The sequence below is a fragment of the Sander vitreus genome, chromosome 23, assembly GCF_031162955.1.
Source record: "Sander vitreus isolate 19-12246 chromosome 23, sanVit1, whole genome shotgun sequence".
NCBI classification, from domain to species: Eukaryota; Metazoa; Chordata; class Actinopteri; order Perciformes; family Percidae; genus Sander; species Sander vitreus.
The window spans coordinates 16222827-16246084 of NC_135877.1; the positions used below are offsets into that span (position 1 = coordinate 16222827).

General features: G+C 43.9%; 1 protein-coding gene across 3 annotated transcripts in view; it reads left to right on the forward strand.

Moving 5' to 3' along the window:
* The window catches only part of ptn (pleiotrophin), a 50219-nt gene that overhangs the window by 22318 nt on the left and 4643 nt on the right, over positions 1 to 23258 (forward strand). For all 3 annotated transcript variants that reach the window (XM_078242704.1, XM_078242705.1, XM_078242703.1), the window contains exons 2-4: positions 14750 to 14844; positions 16517 to 16690; positions 20123 to 20284. In XM_078242704.1, coding sequence (XP_078098830.1) covers positions 14751 to 14844; positions 16517 to 16690; positions 20123 to 20284 — 430 coding nt within the window. In that variant the 5' untranslated portion in view covers position 14750. The remainder of the gene's footprint in view (positions 1 to 14749; positions 14845 to 16516; positions 16691 to 20122; positions 20285 to 23258) is intronic.

The window sequence follows — 23258 nt, forward strand, 5'->3', positions numbered from 1 at the left end:
AATATGCCCTGTGTCTAGGTGAAGTATTCGCTCTTCTTCTGAATCACAACTACTGAGATGGGAAAGCCACTCAGAAGGGGATTTTTCTGCCTGACTTTTCCCAAGGACATAGTGCTGTATTTTCTGTCTGTAACTAAAGATAAACAAACAGTGAACCGTAAAGAAAAATCTGTCAATTTCTTTTGTTTCTGTTTTTATAAATATCAGACATGGCTTGGCAGGAGCAGAAATGTAGTAAACACAAGTAAAGACATTTCAGTGTAAGATCTTTTTAAATTCAATTTCAAGAAAGAGGATACAGGCATCGGTCCACCTGAGATTATTTTGAGTTAGAACTTTCCAAGAAAGCAGAAGCAGCAAGATTAAACAAAGCTTAAAACAGAATTCTTTTTTAAAGGACAATTCCGGCGCAAAATGAACCTAGGGGCGCCATCTTGGATAACAGTGATGAGCAGTCGAATCACGAACGCTGTGTTTGAGCTATGTTACTGGTTACTGGTTGCACGGCGTTCGCTGTTCGACTGCTCATGACTGTTTTCCAAGATGGCGCCCTCATGTAAACATGAACACTACTTTCTTTATAATCTATCTTTTTAATAAACTGTCTGTACACTTACAAAGTTCTCAATGCTTTGGTTTACATGTAGGGACCCTCATTATGCTACCGTTGAAGTGTGGTGCTATTTTGAGCCTTGTTAGTGGTATAAAATAGCAATTTACCATCTGCCCCGAAAGCTAGCGTTAGCAGCTAAACACTGATTTGCGGCAGCTTGTTTAAAGCTAGAGACACATTCGATTAGCATGAAAACAGATCCCAGAGAACGTTTGACTTGGTACACATATGTTATTAACCCCTAGGTTCATTTTGCGCCGGAATTGTCCTTTAACACCAAGCTGAAAAGCATTATGTCAATGACCTTTTCTGACTGAAAGTCTTTAGCACCTGTAACCACTCCCAGCAGTGATGTCACAACGTACTTATCACACCTTGGAGTACACTTTTACATTACTACAGCAAGGTGTTACCTTTAACATCCAGAGGTCAGAAAAAAAATTGATTTTTTTTTTTAAAGTTTGTTAATTTTATTCAAGTTCATGTGTGAAGAGCTTTGAACAAGAGATCTAAATGCAGCATTTATTTATTTTTGGCCACTTGAGGTGTACATGTTGGCATACAGTTGCCTATTTATGCATCCAGGAGACAAGGAGCAAGAGAAGCATTTACTTGAAGTGGAGGCATGTGGCGAGATGCACACAGCTGCAACTCTATGGTTGTTTTATGGACTGTGTCTGTTGTTTGGTTCCTTTGCATTACTATTAGATTGGAAGACTTTGTGTTGGCTTTTATACGGGACCTGTGAGTCGGACGCTTACCTTCCACCTAGCAAAGAGAGAGGTGAAGATGGTTCTTTCTTCTCCGGGTCAGCTTTTTGCACAGACCTGTGTGACCTGAGTGGTCTTTTCCACCTGAGACCAGTGTTTACCACTTAGAAGAGAACTGTGGGAGTGAGACTTAAAATACCTTTTCCTTTCGATTGCACGTTCATGTGGTCTGTCCAGCTATGGGGGCTTGTCCCCTGTTACTGAAACAGAACAATAGTTATGTAATGTACGTCTGACTCAATGCACAACCCCGTACATGTTTACCTGCCATTCCATTAATCACTGAAGATGTAGTGAATTCATGGGCTTTTTATGATTCGCTGTCATCCGAAGATTTGAACATGTGCCCTCTTTGATTGAGTGGATAAGTACGGAAGCTTCTCAGTGCTTATCTAAGAAGAAAATGCAGCATAAATAATTATTAATATATTAATGGGACTAAATTTCATTTTAGATTTTGTATTGATAAGTATATAGATGCTTTGACCCTGGAATAACTTTTTAACATTGTCACATCATATGGCAGTTCATATGGCAAACAGTTGCCCATTTAAACATCCAGCAGGAACAACATTATCATTAGGTGTTGTGGCAAATGTGAGTCCAATTTTCACTATTTTAGCTTATCTTTGTTGGTCTCTATCATAGCTATATAAATGCTGTGTATGTGATAAACAGGTGGGTGCGCACATCCAAAAAACATCTTCAAAAAACTCAAACTAATGCAAGAATCAGGAAAAAGATCAGGACACTAGGTTAAAAGCTCCCAGCTATTTTAATTCTGCAACATTTTGATCTCACAGAGACCTTCTTCAGAAATGATCACATTACTATCACAAAGCAAAACAAGCAAGACACAGACACATTCATCACTCAGGTGATCTGCATCATCATCACAGTTAATCTGCTCTCAGGCTGGACCAATCAGAGCAGAGCTGAATGACGCCGTCTGATAGTCCCACATGGGGGACAGAGCAGAAGGAACTAGAAAAGACGATTATCATAAAAACTACTATATAGAAAAATAGAAAACAGAAAAAAGTACTATATTACTCTCCCATATTTTTTAGAAGAGTTTAAGAGTAGATTGACTCTCAATCATGCAGATCACAATCACCTGAGTGATAAATGTGTTTTTGTCAATTGCTTGTTCTGCTTTGTGAGGGTGATGTGATAATGCCTGAAGATCTCTGTGAGATCAAAAAATTGCAGAATTAAAATAGCTGGGAGCTTTTAACAGTGTGTGGCTCACTATGTTCACAAGCTAGTCACTAACTGTGTAATTTTGATGCTGAGCAGGTAGTGTACAGTAGGTTTTTAGAACTTTTTCCCTGAAACAACTGATGGCTGCGGCCTATAACAGCACTTTGAGAGTGGCGAGAGTCAACCAAAACAGTAGTTTTGGGCCTTAAAGCCAAACTATGAGCTGACTTTTGCTATAAAGCTCCATAAAACCTAGACAAGCTGCTGATTTGGGTGATAATTCATTGTAGGTTCTTCACTACAAGCGACCTCTTTCACCTGCTTTGAATGTTATCAGCTGATTGAATGGCTGTTGTAAGTTCTTATCACTACCATTGATATGAGGCGGTAGGGCCCTACTCTACCTCCTAGTTGGCTCAGTAGGCCGTTATTATCCATTGGTAAGCTGGATCACCCATCCCTATACATCCATGACCTATCAGCATCAATATTCGACGCTCACCGGGGAGCTGTAAAATGATGTAGTATAAAGAGCAACAACGGTAGGGAGTAGTAATTAACACAGAAACTTCATATTATAAGGAAGGTTGCAGGTGGTGGATGGTTTAAACCAACAGCACATTCACCCGGGAGAGCCGTGTTTGTGTCCCGTGTGAAAAATAATAAATAAAAAGTCAATGTTGACTTTTTATTTATTATTTTTTAATTATGTAGGCTATGTAACTTAAGTTTTTAAGTAAAGTTCTTAACTCACGCAACAAATGTAACCCTAACCCTAACCCCAACCTAACCCTAAAGTATTTCAACCCAAACAATGATCTTTTACTAAACCTTACCAAGTAGTTTTGTTGCCTGAATATGTATTTTTGTGTATTTTAAATGTTTGCTGTTTTTTTTATATTACTTAAAGTGTGTTTTAATGTACTGTATGACTTAAGTCAAAGGCACACTAGGACTAAAATATATCCTTATATAAAAAAAAAATTATACTTGCTTTTGGAAACTACATTCTTTGATTTGTGACCTCCAGGGGCAAAGAGTTATTAAAAATCATGTATAATTAATGTGCAGCTAAGTGATCTTAAAAGCATACATGTGTATTATGATAATATTTGTATCAATAACACACCACAGGGGCGGTGTTGCTTAGTTACATGCTCCCCATATGTATTTAGACAAGCTCTCCTATTGAGAACTGGATTTTGAGAGGTTAAATAAAAAAATAAAAAAAGTCCTCACATAATTGTGAGCTGTGTCTGGATCAATGGGGCAAATTGGAGGTTTGATAAGACTAATTCTCACTGGCTCATGAGCCACACACTGATCACTGGATGTTTCTGATGTTCCAGCTAACACAAACCCCGAGGTGTGCGGTTTGCAAACATTCAGTTCTCCTGTTCCCGTCTTAGCTTAGTGTGGAACTCTAGATTTCTACACTGAGACTTTACTATGTTTCTGACGTTAATTGCCAGCAGTTGCTAAATGTGATCATATTTGGCTCCCCAGAGTAAAATATGTAAGAAAACTTGTATTTTGTACGATAAATTGGGGACTGTGTTTATTTTTGTCTTCTGAAATACTGTGTTGTTTTTGAAATTCATATAGATATACAGATACAGATAGTCGAACACCCTGATTTGAGAGTGTGGTGTATTTTGGCCACAAATATCTATATATAGATAAATAGAATATATAATAAATAGAGCTGAAATGATTAGTTGATTATTTGGTTAGTCCATCCACAGAAAATTAATCAGCAATTGTTTAATTGGCCCAGTCATTTCCTAAGCAAAAATACTAAACATTCTCTGGTTCCAGCTTCTCAAATGGGAATATTTGCAGCTTTTTGCAGTTGTATGCCATTTTAATTTTAATATTTTTTTTTTTTTACATTTCATAGACTAAATTATTCATTGAGAAATCATTTAGTCTATAAGGCACTAAATTACTTTTTATTTGAAAAGTTTCACTTCACTAAACCTTCAGGTATGGCTATATCCTGCATCAAATAATTAGCTTAGATGATGAAGGATGATGTGACCAGTGATGAATTGAGCTGAGATAAAACCCTCACTGCTTTAGTCACATTATAGGTGTCTGTGTCATGAGAATAAGTAAGTTGTGGTCAGGTTTCCAGGGGCTAAGACTTGGAAGGAAAAAAACGGCCTCTTCTCTCCGTCACAAAGTGTTGAGCTTTAGGTGTGTCTGACTGTATGTACATTGAAGAAAAAGAGGGGAAGAGTATTTATGGAAAAGCACAAGTAGACGTACCTTAAGTTGGCAATCCCTAGTGCTTCTTATCAAAGAGTTACACAGGCAGCACACATGCCTGCCGAATGATAGTCAAATGCTCCGATCCACCCAGTCATCCTTATAGGTGCTGTCATGCTCTGGAAATAGGAGCTACAGGGCTGGGAGAGACTTCCATTTAATTTATTGACCTCAATAGGAGGAGAAACCTGTCATCTTAAAGTATTCTCTGGCTACATAAGTAATGGTTAATTCACTTCAATGGTTTTTTTTCTTCCTTTTTCAGGTTATGGAGAAGAATAGTTTGGAATCTCTTTTAAAAGAGTCTGAAGTATTTAATCAAAACAGAATTTGCCTGTGTACTGCCACAATCAGTAAAATATAAAATCAATTGTGTGGAAAGATTCAGATGGCTTTTCCTAGCAGACAGACTACAGGTGCTGCCATAAGGCTCATTATTAGTTTCTAAGAAGTGCTGGGGAACATTAAATCCGAGTTAGAATGCACTACACTAACATTCAATAATTAAATACAAGGTTTGAATACCTGATTTAAATTCCAGAGGCTTTCACAGTCCCTTAAACAGATTTAACTTATGTGATGTCTTCCAGTACGTAAGTGAAATGAAAAGTTGTTAATGCAAGTTTCTTACACAATGGGATGGGGTGCGCTCAGAGCCAGCTCATGATTAATTAAAAATGACAAATGGATATTATTTCCCTACCAGGATCAACCTTTCTACAGGAATTTGAGCACAGAGGAGTTTTTTTTGCGTTAACACTTGGTAATTGCCTCAGTCTCATGCTGTCTCTCCTTTCAGACAGCGCTGGCTGCTAGATGATTTAACTCTCTCAAACAAAGGGGGGGAGAAGGCAGGAAAGTTGAAGAGAGCGAGTTTTCTGCAACAATTTTATTACAGTGGCAGGTGATAACGACAGTAACAGCTTTCTGCTGATCCAGAACCAACTAGAGGATTGCATAATAAAGGAACTTCTGATTATGATTATATGGAGCAGTGTTGGGAAGGATACTTTCAAAACGTATTCCGTTACAGAATACAGAATACATGCCCAACAATGTAATTTGTAACGTATTCCGTTACGTTACTCAATCTGAGTAACGTATTCTGAATACTTGGAGTACTTCCACATTGAATTGCATTTTATAAGTGTAGGAATGCGGCCATCACATACAGCTTACTAAATGGCCCTATTCTGGTGTGTTCTCCTGTTCCAACTGGCTGAATGTGTACCTAAACAAGCAGATAGATTTTTGTATTTGTAGTCCTGAACTGCATACTACAAAAAGCTAACCGCAGTCTAAGCTACCACGAGCTAATTTTAACAAACGTTAGCTAACATGTCAAACGGGGCTAGTCAGTCTTTCCATGGCTCTGGGGATAGTAAATCAGCAAGTAGGAGAATGTAAAGTCGCACGTCAACTATAAAATAGCAAGGTGACCAGTAAAACTACAGCAGACGACTACCCTTGGCTAATTAAAAAAAAACTTCTTTAGGTTGGAGGTGGAGTAATTTGGACGCTGAAAGGAGGTTGGTTGCTGGCAAGCAGAAGTTGCACTGCACAGTTATATTCCGTTCTCTCTTCTCTTTCTTTAATGTAAAATGCTGTTTGAATTTCCAAGATAGAAACGTGTTCCTGCCCTGGCTCTGTTGTGCTGGTTCTGGCTCCATATCTACCTCTCTCAGTGATCACACAAATAGCTCATTCACGCAAGAACACATTCACACTAAAAACCTAAATCACTCTTCAAACATTTTGTTACTTCTAAAATAGGGATGCCACGATCCAACTTATTCCCTCCTGATACCCATTCTGATACTTCAACTCAGGGTATTTGCAGATACAAAGTGCTGATCTGAAACCAATACTCTCTATCTCTTATATGTATACCTCACTGTGACTCACCAAAGTCAAATTTATCAAAGGTAACATGAGGCCATGGATTGCTGTGACATTGAAAACCAAGTCCCCACCATGACTGAATAAATGTAACTGATATTGACATTGATGTAGAAACTGTGTTTTATGTGGATCAGTCATATCTGGCCAATACCCAATACGCTTAAATATGCCCTGTGGAAATTTATTGTAAACAGACAAAAAAAAAATAGTTTTTGTTTACATTCACGCTTAAGGATGCACACAAAAGCTTTTTATAACATTTTGAAACCTGCATTGTTTACATCCATGTATACTTGCTAGCAGTGTTCTTCTTTACTGCCTTTTGTTGGCACATTGCTGTGTTCCTGGGGTCATTACTGCCACCTGTTGATTGGTTGAATATTGTGAAACCATTGGCAGGAATATGTATTGCGTCACCCCCTGCGTATGTGTGTGTGTGTGTGTATGTGTGTGTGCAAAACGAGGACCCACTCATAAAACAAACAAAGCGGGGACCCACTCATAAAACAAACAAAACAGGGACCCACTCATAAAACAAACAAAACAGGGACCCACTCATAAAACTCTGCTCCACAGCACTAATAGTGGTAAAAGGGTACCTTTAATAAGGTCAGTATTAACACCAATACTGAACATTCCTTCAAAACTTCCGTTTAACCCTCTAAACATAAATAATACATACAGTTTTTGGTTTCACTCTTGTAGAATCAAAGAAAGGGTTTCTTTAAAGACAACATTTTGCCACATGCAGCCTCAATCTTATGTTGTGAGCAAGGGTTTACTTAGCGTCACTTACATAATATTTTGTTGAGTTTTGACAAATTAAATCAAATGTGTGTTGACTTTTTGTACCCTTGACAAGGTTTCACAAAGATTGACAGCAAATACAGCCATGCCTGACAGTGTACTGGCAGTGCAGACAATCAAAATGTTGGTATTGGAATCCAGCACAGTGAAAATGACACCAGATGAAAGATGGAAATTTCCCAGGCTATTCCTCTGTCTCGTGAGACTTGCAACAACTATTGCTTTTCTCTTCTTCTTCATGTTCTACCAAACAGCTGAATGGGTTAAAGGAGAATTCTGGTCAATTTCAACACGTAGCTCTGTTGTTTGTAAATTCGGAGTGCTGTCAGTAGCGAGAAAAACGAAAACAATTGGTGCTGCCTACACCGTGTTATCCTCCTGCTAGCATTAGCACCCAACAGGCTTAAACACGGCAAGTTTTAAACTTGTTTTTAGCCTCTTAACATGTTCAAAATGTCATTAAAAGTGCCTACCCATGTGAAGTGATTCCTTCCGAGTGAACACAGTGAATCTGACTGCAGTAGATGTGAAAGAAATGCATAAAAGTTCTGCTAATTCAGCTCTGTTTAGTTCCGGTGTTGATATTGCAAGGAGTGCTTCAGGACCGTCTACAAACTACACCGAAACACCGAAAAGAGATGCAAACATATTTTCAAAAATAGACAAATGCTTACTTTTTTAAAGTAAGTGCTGTAGTACAACTAGCAGGAGACAAGTTATAATTGAGGTAAGTTTGGAGACACTACCTTATTTATCCATCTTCGTCCGCTTATCCGGGGTCGGGTCGCGGGGGTACCAGCTCCAGCAGTGGACCCCAAACGTCCCTTTCCCGAGCCACATTAACCAGCTCCGACTGGGGGATCCCGAGGCATTCCCAGGCCAGGTTGGAGATATAATCCCTCGACCTAGTCCTGGGTCTTCCCTGGGGCCTCCTCCCAGCTGGATATGCCTGGAACACCTCCCTAGCACCTTTCGATGCAAAGGAGCAGCGGCTCTACTCCGAGCTCCTCACGGATAACTGATCTTCTCACCCTATCTCTAAGGGAGACGCCAGCTACCCTCCTGAGGAAACCCATTTCGGCCGCTTGTACCCTGGATCTTGTTCTTTCGGTCATGACCCAGCCTTCATGACCATAGGTGAGGGTAGGAACAAAAACTGACCGGTAGATTGAGAGCTTTGCCTTCTGGCTCAGCTCTCTTTTCATCACAACGGTGCGATAAATTGAATGTAATACTGCACCCGCTGTGCCGATTCTCCGACCAATCTCCCGCTCCATTGTCCCCTCACTCGCGAACAAGACCCCAAGGTACTTGAACTCCTTCACTTGGGGTAGGATTCCCTACCTGGAGAAGGCACTCCATCGGTTTCCTGATGAGAACCATGGCCTCCGATTTAGAGGTGCTGATCCTCATCCCAGCTGCTTCACACTCGGCTGCAAACCGATCCAGTGAGTGCTGAAGGTCACAGGCCGATGATACCATCAGGACCACATCATCTGCAAAAAGCAGCGATGAGATCCCCAGCTTGCCGAACTGCAACCCCTCTCCACCCCGACTACACCTTGATATCCTGTCCATAAAGACTACAAACAGGATTGGTGATAAATTGGCGGATGCCAACTCTCACCTGAAACGAGTCCGACTTACTGCCGAGAACCCGGACACAGCTCTCGCTTTGGTCGTACAGAGATTGGATGGCCCTGAGAAGGGACCCCCTCACCCTGTACACCCGCAGCACCTCCCACAGTATCTCCTGGGGCACTCGGTCATACGCCTTCTCCAGATCCACAAAACACATGTAGACCGGTTGGGCATACTCCCAGGCTCCCTCCAGGATCCTTGCAAGAGTAAAGATCTGGTCCGTTGTTCCACGACCAGGACGGAATCCGCATTGTTCCTCTTCAACCTGAGGTTCGACTATCGACCGAACCCTCCTTTCCAGCACCATGGAGTAGACTTTACCGGGGAGGCTGAGAAGTGTGATACCCCTGTAATTGGCACACACCCTCTGGTCCCCCTTTTTAAAAAGGGGAACCACCACCCCGGTCTGCCACTCCTTAGGCACCGTCCCAGACTTCCACGCAATGTTGAAGAGGCGTGTCAACCAAGACAACCCCTCCACACCCAGAGCCTTGAGTGTAAATTTTGGAGTGCTGTCAGTAGCGAGAAAAATGAAAACAATCGGTGCTGCCTACACCGTGTTATCCTCCTGCTAGCATTAGCACCCAAAAGGCTTAAACAGGGCAAGTTTTAAACTTGTTTTTAGCCTCTTAACATGTTCAAAATGTCATTAAAAGTGCCTACCCATGTGAAGTGATTCCTTCTGAGTGAACACAGTGAATCTGACTGCAGGAGATGTGAAAGAAATGCATGAAAGTTCTGCTAATTCAGCTCTGTTTAGTTCTGGTGTTGAAACGGCAGTTAAGAGTGCTTAGGGACCGTCTACAAACTACAACACAGAAAAGAGATACAACAAAAATATGTAGGCTATTAATTTAATGATTAAATAAGGTAGTCCTCTCCGGGGACCATCACCTTATCGTGGTGGAGAGGTTTGTGTGTCCCTATGAACCTGAGGGCTGTGTTGTCTGGAGCTTTGTGCTCCTGGTAGGGTCTCCCAAGGCAAAGTGGTCTCAGGTGAGGGGCCAGACAAAGAATGGTTGAAAAACCCTATGAAAAATCGAGGAAGGGATGAAGTGACCCTGCCCGGAGGAAGCCCGGGGCCCCCGTCTGGAGCCAGGCCCAAATGGAGGGCTCGTCAGCGAGCGTCTGGTGGCCGGGTTTGCCACGGAGCCCGGTCGGGCACAGACAAAGCTACGTGGCACCTATCTCTCCATCCCATGGGCCCACCACCTGTGGGATGAACCGCTGGGGTCGGGTGCGCTGCCATATGGGTGGCAGTGAAGGTCAGGGGCCTCGACGGACCAGACCCGGGCAGCAGAGGCTGGCTCTGGGGACGTGGAATGTCACCTCTCTGTGGGGGAAGGAGCCGGAAATTGTGTGGGAGGTGGAGCGCTACCGGTTAGATCTGGTGGGGCTTACCTCTACGCACAGTCTCGGATCTGGAACCATACTCCTGGATCGAGGGTTGGACTCTTTTCTTCTCCGGAGTTGCCCAGGGTGTGAGGCGCCGGGCGGGTGTGGGGATACTCACAAGCCCCCGATTGAGCGCCGCTACGTTGGAGTTTAACCCGGTGGACGAGAGGGTCGCCTCCCTACGCCTGCGGGTTGTGGGGGAAAACTCTGACTGTTGTTTGTGCATATGCACCAAACAAGAATTCGAGTATTCAGCCTTTGGGAGACCTTGAGTGGAGTCCTGCATGGGGCTCCAGTCGGGGACTCCATAGTTCTGCTGGGGGGACTTCAACGCGCACGTGGGCAATGATGGAGACACATGGAGAGGTGTGATTGGGAGGAACGGCCTCCCTGATCTAAACCAGAGTGGTTGTTTGTTGTTGGACTTCTGTGCTAGTCATGGATTGTCTATAACGAACACCATGTTCGAACATAGGGATGCTCATAAGTGTACTTGGTACCAGAGCACCCTAGGCCAAAGGTCAATGATCGATTTTATAATCGTTTCATCTGATCTGAGGCCGTATGTTTTGGACACTCAGGTGAAGAGAGGGGCGGAGCTGTCAACCGATCACCATCTGGTGGTGAGTTGGGTCAGGTGGTGGGGGAAGACTCTGGACAGACCTGGTAAGCCCAAATGGGTAGTGCGGGTAAATTGGGAACGTCTGGAGGAGACGCCTGTCCGACAGACTTTCAACTCACACCTCCGGCGGAGCTTTTCGTGCATCCATGTGGAGGCTGGGGGCATTGAACCTGAGTGGACAATGTTCAAAGTTTCCATTGCTGAAGCTGCGGTGAGGAGCTGTGGTCTTAGGGTCTTAGGTGCCTCAAGGGGCGGTAACCCACGAACACCGTGGTGGACACCGGTGGTCAGGGGAAGCTGTCCGACTGAAGAAGGAGTCTTTCCGGGATATGTTATCCCAGAGGACTCCGGAGGCAGTTGCAAGGTACCGAAGGGCCCGAAGGGCTGCAGCCTCTACCGTGAAAGAGGCAAAGCAGCGGTTGTGGGAGAAGTTCGAGAAGACATGGAGAAGGACTTTCGGTCGGCACCAAGGTGCTTCTGGAAAACTGTTCGCCACCTCAGGAGGGGGGAAGCGGTGAACCATCCAAGCTGTGCACAGTAATGATGGGACGCTGTTGACCTCAACTGAGGAGGTAATAGGGCGGTGGAAGGAGCACTTTGAGGAACTCCTAACCGACTAATACGCCCTCTATGGTAGAGGCAGAGCTGGAGGATGATGGGGGGATTGTCGTCAATTTCCCTGGTGGAGGTTGCTGAGGTAGTTAAACAACTCCACAGTGGCAAAGCCCCAGGAATTGATGAGATCCGTCCAGAAATGCTTAAGGCTCTGGGTGTGGAGGGGTTGTCTTGGTTGACACGCCTCTTCAACATTGCGTGGAAGTCTGGGGACGGTGCCTAAGGAGTGGAAAACCGGGGTGGTGGTTCCCCTTTTAAAAAAGAGGGACCAGAGGGTGTGCCAATTACAGGGTATCACACTTCTCAGCTTCTCCGGGAACCATCACCTTATCGTGGTGGAGAGGTTTGTGTGTCCCTATGAACCTGAGGGCTGTGTTGTCTGGAGCTTTGTGCTCCTGGTAGGGTCTCCCAAGGCAAAGTGGTCTCAGGTGAGGGGCCAGACAAAGAATGGTTCAAAAAATCCTATGAAAAAATCGAGGAAGGGATGAAGTGACCCTGCCCGGAGGAAGCCCGGGCCCCCCGTCTGGAGCCAGGCCCAGATGGAGGGGCTCGTCAGCGAGCGCCTGGTGGCCGGGTTTGCCACGGAGCCCGGCCGGGCACAGCCCGAAAAAGCTACGTGGCAGACATCTCTCCATCCCATGGGCCCACCACCTGTGGGAGGAACCGCTGGGGTCGGGTGCGCTGCCATATGGGTGGCAGTGAAGGTCAGGGGCCTCGACGGACCAGACCCGGGCAGCAGAGGCTGGCTCTGGGGGACGTGGAATGTCACCTCTCTGTGGGGGAAGGAGCCGAACTTGTGCGGGAGGTGGAGCGCTACCGGTTAGATCTGGTGGGGCTTACCTCTACGCACAGTCTTGGTTCTGGAACCATACTCCTGGATAGGGGTTGGACTCTTTTCTTCTCTGGAGTTGCCCAGGGTGTGAGGCGCCGGGCGGGTGTGGGGATACTCACAAGCCCCCGGCTGAGCGCCGCTACGTTGGAGTTTAACCCGGTGGACGAGAGGGTCGCCTCCCTACGCCTGTGGGTTGTGGGGGGGAAAACTCTGACTGTTGTTTGTGCATATGCACCAAACAAGAGTTCAGAGTATTCGGCCTTCTTGGAGACCTTGGAGAGTTTTTTGTTCCTACCCTCACCTATGGTCATGAAGGCTGGGTCATGACCGAAAGAACAAGATCCAGGGTACAAGCGGCCGAAATGGGTTTCCTCAGGAGGGTAGCTGGCGTCTCCCTTAGAGATAGGGTGAGAAGCTCAGTTATCCGTGAGGAGCTCGGAGTAGAGCCGCTGCTCCTTTGCGTCGAAAGGAGCCAGTTGAGGTGGTTCGGGCATCTGGTAAGGATGCCCCTGGGCGCCTCCCTAGGGAGTTGTTCCAGGCACGTCCAGCTGGGAGGAGGCCTCGGGGGAGACCCAGGACTAGGTGGAGGGATTATATCTCTAACCTGGCCTGGGAACGCCTCGGGATCCCCCAGTCGGAGCTGGTTAATGTGGCCCGGGAAAGGGAAGTTTGGGGTCCCCTGCTGGAGCTGCTACCCCCGCGACCCGACCCCGGATAAGCGGAGGAAGATGGATGGATGGATGGATGGATCACACTTCTCAGCCTCCCCGGTAAAGTCTACTCCAAGGTGCTGGAAAGGAGGGTTCGGTCGATAGTCGAACCTCAGGTTGAAGAGGAACAATGCGGATTCCGTCCTGGTCGTGGAACAATGGACCAGATCTTTACTCTCGCAAGGATCCTGGAGGGAGCCTGGGAGTATGCCCAACCGGTCTACATGTGTTTTGTGGATCTGGAGAAGGCGTATGACCGGGTGCCCTGCCCGGGAGATACTGTGGGAGGTGCTGCGGGAGTACGGGGTGAGGGGGTCCCTTCTCAGGGCCATCCAATCTCTGTACGACCAAAGCGAGAGCTGTGTCTGGGTTCTCGGCAGTAAGTCGGACTCGTTTCAGGTGAGAGTTGGCATCCGCCAGGGCTGCGCTTTGTCACCAATCCTGTTTGTAGTATTTATGGACAGGATATCGAGGCGTAGTCGGGGTGGAGAGGGGTTGCAGTTCGGTAGGCTGGGGATCTTATCGCTGCTTTTTGCAGATGATGTGGTCCTGATGGCATCATCGGCCTGTGACCTTCAGCACTCACTGGATCGGTTCGCAGCCGAGTGTGAAGCGCCTGGGATGAGGATCAGCACCTCTAAATCGGAGGCCATGGTTCTCAGCAGGAAACCGATGGAGTGCCTTCTCCAGGTAGGGAATGAGTCCTTACCCCAAGTGAAGGAGTTCAAGTACCTTGGGGTCTTGTTCGCGAGTGAGGGGACAATGGAGCGGGAGATTGGTCGGAGAACCGGCACAGCGGGTGCGGTATTACATTCAATTTATCGCACCGTTGTGACGAAAAGAGAGCTGAGCTAGAAGGCAAAGCTCTCAATCTACCGGTCAGTTTTTGTTCCTACCCTCACCTATGGTCATGAAGGCTGGGTCATGACCGAAAGAACAAGATCCAGGGTACAAGCGGCCGAAATGGGTTTCTGCAGGAGGGTAGCTGGCGTCTCCCTTAGAGATAGGGTGAGAAGCTCAGTTATCCGTGAGGAACTCGGAGTAGAGCCGCTGCTCCTTTGCGTTGAAAGGTGCCAGTTGAGGTGGTTTGGGCATCTGGTAAGGATGCCCCCTTGGCGCCTCCCTAGGGAGGTGTTCCAGGCACGTCCAGCTGGGAGGAGGCCCCGGGGAAGAGAGTAGGCAGCACAGATTGTTTTCGTTTTTCTCGCTACTGACAGCACTCCAAATTTACACACAACAGACTACGTGTTGGAATCGACCGGAATTCTCCTTTAAGTTCATGTACATTTTAAGGAGCTCTCAAAAGTCATACGTTTTAACTGTGTAAAGAAATCACATCCTCTAATGATTGTCTTATCTCTCTTTCAGAATGAATGGACAGAAGCTGTGGACACGGGTGGCCGTGATGGCACTCCTGGTGCTAACAGTGATGGCAGCCGAAGGAGGCAAAGCAGAGAAACAAGGTGCATTTTGCAAAGCTCGGGACAGATTCTTCAACTATAGAAAAATTTATAGAATTATTAGTATCTCTGCAGGTTTTGATTTACTTTACACTGTATATGAATATGAAAGAGGAGCACCATGATGTTCAGTATTAAATCCAATCTACAACTTGTTTGATGACGGAGAAGCAATGTTTCTCAATTAACCTTATCAATATAAAAATGTGACATACAGTGCTATCACTCCCCAAGATGTTGTGCTGTGAGAATATTACTCTTAACAACTTATTTAGTTGGACACAACTCTTGAAAATATGAAATAGATTCTTCAACTATAGAAAAATTTATAGAATTATTAGTATCTCTGCAGGTTTTGATTTACTTTACACTGTATATGAATATGAAAGAGGAGCACCATGATGTTCAGTATTAAATCCAATCTACAACTTGTTTGATGACGGAGAAGCAATGTTTCTCAATTAACCTTATCAATATAAAAATGTGACATACAGTGCTATCACTCCCCAAGATGTTGTGCTGTGAGAATATTACTCTTAACAACTTATTTAGTTGGACACAACTCTTGAAAATATGAAATGGGAAAAAGCCTTTGGGGTTGAAGTAATTGGTGTCCTTTGAGAATTTACCAGAAACAAATAGCAATATCTTGCAAGTAAGGCTAAATAAGTCAGATAATTCCCACTTGGGTAAAGAAAACAACATTTAGCTAATTTAAATTCAAGTAAAAAAAGTTAATTTGCATTTGAAATGAGAACAAGCACTACACTCATTAGCTTCCTTGAACTAATATTAAAACGTCAAAGAGACACTGCAAGTACTAGTTTCCATTTTTTGTTTTAATAAAAACTAAGATTCTAACAGGTTGGTTATAACCAGAACTGTAGATGTGAGACATTTGTGCCATGTCGGACTCAAGACATTAATATTAATCTTTCAGACTTGACATGGGCTTGACTGCTGTGGGACTGGACCTAAAACTTGATTCCTTAAATACATGACTTGACCACTCCGTGCAACACAGACACTCTTGTTTGGTGGACATAGCTTCACAATGTCCGCAGGTACACCACCAGTTTCCCGAAGTACGAGGCTGTGTTGCGCCATTGACTACCGGTAGCTCTCTCTCTCTCTTAGCCCTTTCACAGGGCTCCCGCAGCTCGTTGTTCAATAAACTGTCTGTACACCTACAATGTTCTCAATGCTTCGGTTAACATTTAGGGACCCTAGGGACGGTATGCTACCGTTGAAGTTTGGTGATATTTTGAACCTTTTTAGTGGTATAAATAGCGATTTGTTTTTACTTTCCCTGTGCCCCAAATACTAGTGTTGTAAGCTAATCAGCGGTCCGCGCTAGCTTCTTTCAAGCTAGAAACACATTTGATTAGCATGAAAACATGTCCCAGAAAGCGATTGAGTGGGTACACATCTGTTATTAACCCCTAGGTTCGTTTTGCGCCAGAATTGTCCTTTAAAGTCTTATAGTTTTGACCTAAAATAAGATGTCAGACAGGCCTTGCATGGGCACACTTGAATATTATTTATATTTAAAATTAGATATTTAATTATTGGGCATATACAGCGAAAGAACTTGTTCAGTGATGTAAAAACAATCTACTGAATAATTGCGGAGATAATATTAGGTTACAGAACCTGTTTATGCTTGGTTGTACAGGAAAGAAGGAGCGCAAGTCAGACTGTGGGGAGTGGCAGTGGAGTGTGTGTGTAGCCAACGAAGGCGACTGTGGGCTCGGCACCAGGGAGGGAACACGCACTGGCACCGACTGCAAGCAGACCATCAAGACCCAGCGCTGCAAGATCCCCTGCAACTGGAAGAAGAAGTTTGGAGGTGAGGGAGGACATAGATATTTCTTAACAATCTACAGTACCTTTTAAATATTTAAATATTCTACGAACACAAAAAGACCCAGAGAACGTCCTTACTTCTGCATAACTGCATGGCTTCTATCCCTCTATCACCCCACACCTCCCCATAATGTATGCTAGCCTGTCACTCACAAAACAATGGTCCCATTTTCACAATAGAAATGAGTAAGCTAGCTAATTAGAGGTACAACAAAAATGTCTGCCAAGGAAGTGATACATCGTCATAGAAAACACAGGAATAATCATCCTGCTTTGTCATTTGCTTTTTGGGCTTGAGATTGTGCAGCCTTCACATATGAAATGTCTTGCAGTGACAAGCCTGAGGGACTTTTGTTCTTCCAGTAAGGCCTGTCAGGCAGGAGCCTGCTGCTCTGCAATGAGTCTGTCACGAGTGATGAACACACTGCAGGAAACTAGGTCCTGCAAACTGGCTATATAGATTATAGTAGCTAAAGTTTTGGGAGTATGGGCAATAACTTACATACCTCTGGCCTTTAAATTGTGGAAAGTTACTTGACAAAAGAAAATAATAGAAAGGCTGTTGTAGAGGCTGAAACTGAACCAGTGCCTTTTTTTATTTTGGATATTTTTTCAATCAAAAAATGAATACTGCAACATTTGGTGCATAGGCCCCACAAAATGTTTCCGAATTAGTGTATAGACACCCTGCAATTTAACACAGGCAGCCAAACCTGGATTTAGATGTGGTGCTGCTCAGTAAAAATGTCACAATCAGAATCGCTTTATTAACCAAATGCACAATGTACACAGGAATTTGAATTGGTGATGATACAACGCAGTGAAATAGTCAAGTTAAAATGCAAGTTAAAAAGTCGGAGAGAGTGGGGCGACCTCTAGTTCACCCAGTAGAGTGTGCGACCCATGTAGGCTGAGGCCTTGGCAGTGGCCCGGGTTTGAATCCGGCCTGCGGCCCTTTGCTGCATGTCGTCCCTCCTCTCTTTCCCCTTTCCTGTCTTCATGCTGTCCTGTCAATTAAAGGCCATAAAAAAGCCCCCAAAAAAGAGAGTCGTTCCGGATTCCATTTTTTGACTCACAGGAGTATGACAACCACACAGTCAAAGTGCTTAAAACAGGAGGGTGTGCACAATATTGTCGGGTTGCCAGCAGCATGACCCAAAAAAGGGCAGGTAACCAGGGTACCCAACATTACAGCTAATGGGTTTCTATACAATAGACCATAGAAATACTCGTACAATGAATGCACAAATGAAGGGACACAAAGCCCAAAAATGGATGGGAAGTGATGTTGAAAAGTGATAAAAGAAAGGGAATGAATAACAATAACTCTATCTGCAAGGAAATATCTATCTCTTCAAGCCATTGAAGTTTGGGTCTGTTGGAGTGGATGAAAATTAATGTTTCCATCCTAAAAAATATTGTAATGCTCTCAAATCAATCCCCCATTGTGATTATCATCAGCTTTGACTTTGTAGCAATAACCTTCAAATCCTGAACAAGTATTTTACACTAGATTTGACATTTTTAAAGACAGGGCGAGATTCTAAATGATCAGACTTTCCCCCCAATAATCCTGTGATATATATAGGACTCTGTTAGGATGAAGAGGTGCTGATGAGTGGGTGTGTTCACAGTTGTACAACCATTGTTTAGCCTACTTGTAAATTACCTTAAAGAGGCATGTGCTGCCTGTCAAATTTCCAGGAGTTGGCAAGGAATCTCTCTCTCTCTCTATCTCTCTCTCTGTCTCTCTCTCTTAGACAAGTTACGGAGGCGTATGGTTTCAAAGTTGGATGCTCAGGAAGTCCCTGTAGGATTTTTGCAACAATGGCCCTGTCACTCCCTCTCTCCACTCTCCGTCCCTCCTCTCTTCACCCCTTCTCTCCCCTCTCCCCTCTTCTGATGAGCACCCAGGGATCTCAGAGGCAGTGACAAGGGGTCCGACGCTTTCATGTGAGAGGAAGCTGACGAATGTATGTCACAGCCTTGAGGGAGCCCGGCTAGAGTGGCAAGAAAATAATGGAGGGAGATATGAGAGACATCAGCCAGACTGTACACACACACACACACACACACACACACACACACACACACACACACACACACACACACACACACATCTTCAAACACATTACACTTCAAAACATACACCAGCCACTGGCTGTAGCCATTTTCTGGAGCAATCTTGCATCCTCTGGGGTTGAGTTTAAAGTGGGTAAAATTTAAAGGGATACTTCACCGATTAGCATTAAGCTTTGTATCAGTAGAAACCCGGTAGTAGTCCAGCACCTCAGCCTGCGGTGTTGCCCGATGCCGCTAGCCGGGTAAAGGGATATCGAAAGCGGTGTGCGTGGAAGCGGAAAAGCGGGACGAGGGCAGGAGTTCAACCTAGGTGGAAAGCTAACGCTAGTCGGCCAGCTGTGCCATCCATCCTGCTTGCAAGTGTCCGCTCATTAGACAACAAACTGGACTACATCCAATTTCAACGAAACTCCTAACGCAAGTTCAGAGACTGCTGTGTTTTTGTTTTTGTGGAAACATGGCTGAACAACAGTGTAATGGACTCCGTTATCTAGCTACCAGGCCTGCTATCTTTCTGAGCAGATAAAGATGCTGCTCTGTCGGGTAAGACTCGTGGAGGTGGGCTGTGTTAACACAGACACGGACTGGTGCAGAAATGGGGTGCTTTTATCCAACTACTGCTAAACGCTGGTGGAGTTTGTGACTGTTAAATGCCGACTGTGGCATTTAACGGCTGTGTTTATACTCGTTGTTTACAGCCCATTAAAGCGCTAATGCTACCAATGCGTTAGCTGAACTTTACGGAGCCTATAATGTGTGTGCACTAAATGTAGTTCCGTATGTTGTTTTTATATAATGTCGTTTTTATATATTTTAAATGTGTAACACCTCTTGAGCCACGGTGAAACGTTTCGTGTATATGATTGAAATGACAATAAAACACACTTGAGTTGACCTGACACCTTTCACTTCTCTGCTGCCAAGATTGTATCTGTCCATTGTTTCCAGGATGAACAGGAGCCAGGCAGTTTTTGATTGCATATATGCTTATATAGGAAATATAGGATCAAAACTGTGCAGCACCATCTGTTCCTGTTAGGAAAAAAGCTATAAGCATCTTTTATTTGGAGCGTCTCGTGGCTTGGGTTTGTGGATCTTGGACAGTTATTGATAGGAAGGAGATAATAACCAAATAAATTAAAAGCATTCATCAAACCCATTAAAAGTGTATGACTCACAACTCCTTAGACTCAAGGGGGTTGATTCACTGACTGATTGTAAAAAATATAGATGCTACATTTAGTAAAAAAAGTAAACATTTTCTGCTTGATCTCTTATCCTCCTCAGAGCCAAAAGCATCTAATGAAGTGTCTGATTTCTTTGTTTGCTATAGGGGAATGCAAGTATGACTTCCAGGCTTGGGGGGAGTGCGATCTGGCGACGGGCAAGAAGAACAGGACGGGCGTGCTGAAGCGAGCGCTCATGGATGCGACCTGTGCCAACACTGTCACAGCCACCAAGCCCTGTGGGAAAACCCCCAAGACTAAGCTGCAAGGTAAGCCGAGTGGAATAAATCACCACTAGATAAAATATAACTCTCCCTGGACATGCTGTCAGCAACAGAGGGGTGCACTGAATTCCTGTTGACGAACCACCGTGTGGTATAGGTTCTCTGTACTCAAAACAACAAACAAGTAACAAAAACAAAAAAGTATGATATTTTACTGTTCAGTTTCAGCAGTATAAACAAATAATTCAGGATGACAACTTCATTCATTCAATAATTTATTGTATGCCAACTGACTCCTTTTTAGTGCAGAGTACCTTTTCTTCCAAACACACTGGCATAATTAAATTTATTGAAGAAATCAATGCACTGTACCACCCTGAAATATCTGTATTTTCAAAAAAACTACCCCTTACCCAAGACAAAGTAAAGGCTCTAACAAGACTTGTTCATGGGCATTGTACTGTAATGTAAGCTAGAGAGTTGTTGAAACACACCATCCTTAAACCCTTGATGCAACAAAGTCGCTTTTTTGAACTAGTTTGAAAGCTGGAGATATTATCTTTTATTTAAAGAAATCACATGTCATTAGGTCGGTTTGAATGAAAAGAAAAGACCCATGCAAAAACAAACTAATGGTTTAAGAGAAGAATTGCTCCAATACTTTCTTGCACTGTTGAGTGATTGTAAACAGTTACAGGGAATGTTAGATTAGTTGGTTTGTTTAATTAAGTATAGCTGAAGGGATGTTTACCACTTGGGTGTCTCTGTTTATTCAGCTGAACTGCTCATCTTCCCCCTGACAAGCTTGTACATCTTGTGCTGTTTTTGGATGTTCTGTGTGTTTTAGCGATGACAAACACAAAATCAAAAAAAAACAAAATCTGGAGTCATCAATTATGATAAGAAATTAGCATCAGTATGTGCATCATCAAGGTGCATTTGAGAGTGGATTTCTTCTATCCTCTTTGTAATAATTACAGTGTAAGTTCAGCAGTTATTTATTCAGATTGATTGCATCTTTGTTAAATCCCACAAACCCTTGCAAATTCTTTTAATCTCAGGCGATGCCAGCTGTGATTCACAGCATTAGAGGTGAATAGGTTAACTCACTATTCAGCTGTAAATACATGCTTTTAGCTTTCTTTAGTCATTTTAGAGAAACTGAAGTCACTACTTCCCACATTCTACGGGAAATGGGCAGTTATGAAAACCCGAGTTGACACAAGATTTGAGCTACTGGGAGAATACAGTTAATAACCACCTGAATGCATGTAGAATATATTACATTCTGCTTGGTGTAAAACTGGTGATAAGAATGCACACGATTCATTCCAAGTGAGTCGATGCCCTTTGTTGATTCTGTAAACAAGGATGTAACTGACCCACTGTGACTGTCCCATTGTCCAAACAGGATTATAATGAGTGCAGAATTGCTGCCACTGGTCATAAACTGCGCCCTTATCATGCTCAGCAGATGACATGTGTACACACAAAGGTTTGCACATGAAGTTTGCTTAACCTTACTGTCACTTCATCAAACAGCCAGTCAAATTACAATGATAAGACATATGGGAGCTCTCCTGAGATGTTTTATTTTTATTTTTTACTACAAGATGTCTGACTGCAGCTGCAGTGCCGCCAACTGTAACACGTCTGTCTGCTCGACTGTTTGTCTTAAGATGTTATGCCAAACTCTAGTTGACTTTCAAAGGAGGAATCTGTTAAATCTTTTACTCGGTAGCACATTATTAATGCATTGTGACAGGAAGTTTCTTGAGAAGCTGTACTGTACTCGCTAGCTGTGACTCTACCATGCTTTCCAGTAAATATATATAATACAGGATTCTGCTGTTAAAAAAATATGTATGTATGTATATATATATGGATTTATAGTAGTTCTATAGTAGGTGTCATCCGAAGAATTTCAGCAAATGCCCAATAATGATGTACGTTTACGTTAAAGTCTTGTCCGTTGGGAGTAAAGGACAGTTAAAAACAACGTTTCTTTGGAGGACATGTTGTTCAATGACAATCCATTTTCTTGATTTTTGCTGTCCAGAGTTGTGGGGATGGAAGATGAGAGTGACTATAGGCAGGCCTCCAATATATCAGTGCAAATCACTCACATTCAGTCAATCACATGGACTGTGCAACTGTGGACACGCAATCTCCATTCAGTCCTATTTTCTATGCCATTCTGGTATCTTAAGTGTTATATTGTGAATATAAGAACCTTATTCCAAACTGATGAATTGCACCATGTTTCATTTTGCAGGAATATCAATGTAGATCAAGAACTTTTCATGTTAAAAATGTAGGCTAAATAAAAATGTATATATTCACATAGTGGATGTATGTGTGTGTGTGTATGCGTATGCAAGTGGAAAGGTGTTTGGTTTGCAGCCATGTGTACAGCGCTGCATACCTGTGTGCATCAATTCTAATGAAGGCCAGATGCGTGGATGCGGAGTGACAGTCTAAGAGGTGTGAGAGCTGAGGGCAACAGAAAAGCAGAGCGAGGATGACAGTGGCCGAGATAAAGGGAAGCAGTTGGGAAGAGAGACTGCGTGATGTGAGGTGTGATTTACCACGTCTGCCAGTTGGAAGATAAGCCCTGGGAAGCAAAGGGGTTGCTGGGAAAAAGAAAGAGGGACTGCTGTGCACAATGAGGTGTGTACAGGAAGGGGAATTGTGTATGCTTTTTTGCAGCACGATCAGGGGGCTTATGGAAAAAATAAACAGAATTGTTTGACTTGGGAGTGACTAAGATGGAGAGAGGAGAGGCTATCTAACCCAAGGCCAAATCTGCAATTCTGAACAGCCACCTTGGTTTGGGAGATAGGTTTCCCCTGACTGCAGCATGTTGCTGTGATGGAGGTAGCATCTGTCTGCAGTATGTTGCTGTGATGGAGGTAGCATCTGTCATTTGCAGATTCTGGAGGAGACAATGCTAAGAGCCGCATTGGGAGCGATCTGAGATTCAGAGTTGCGTGTCTTTGCTGTCGAGCCCAGGTGAAAC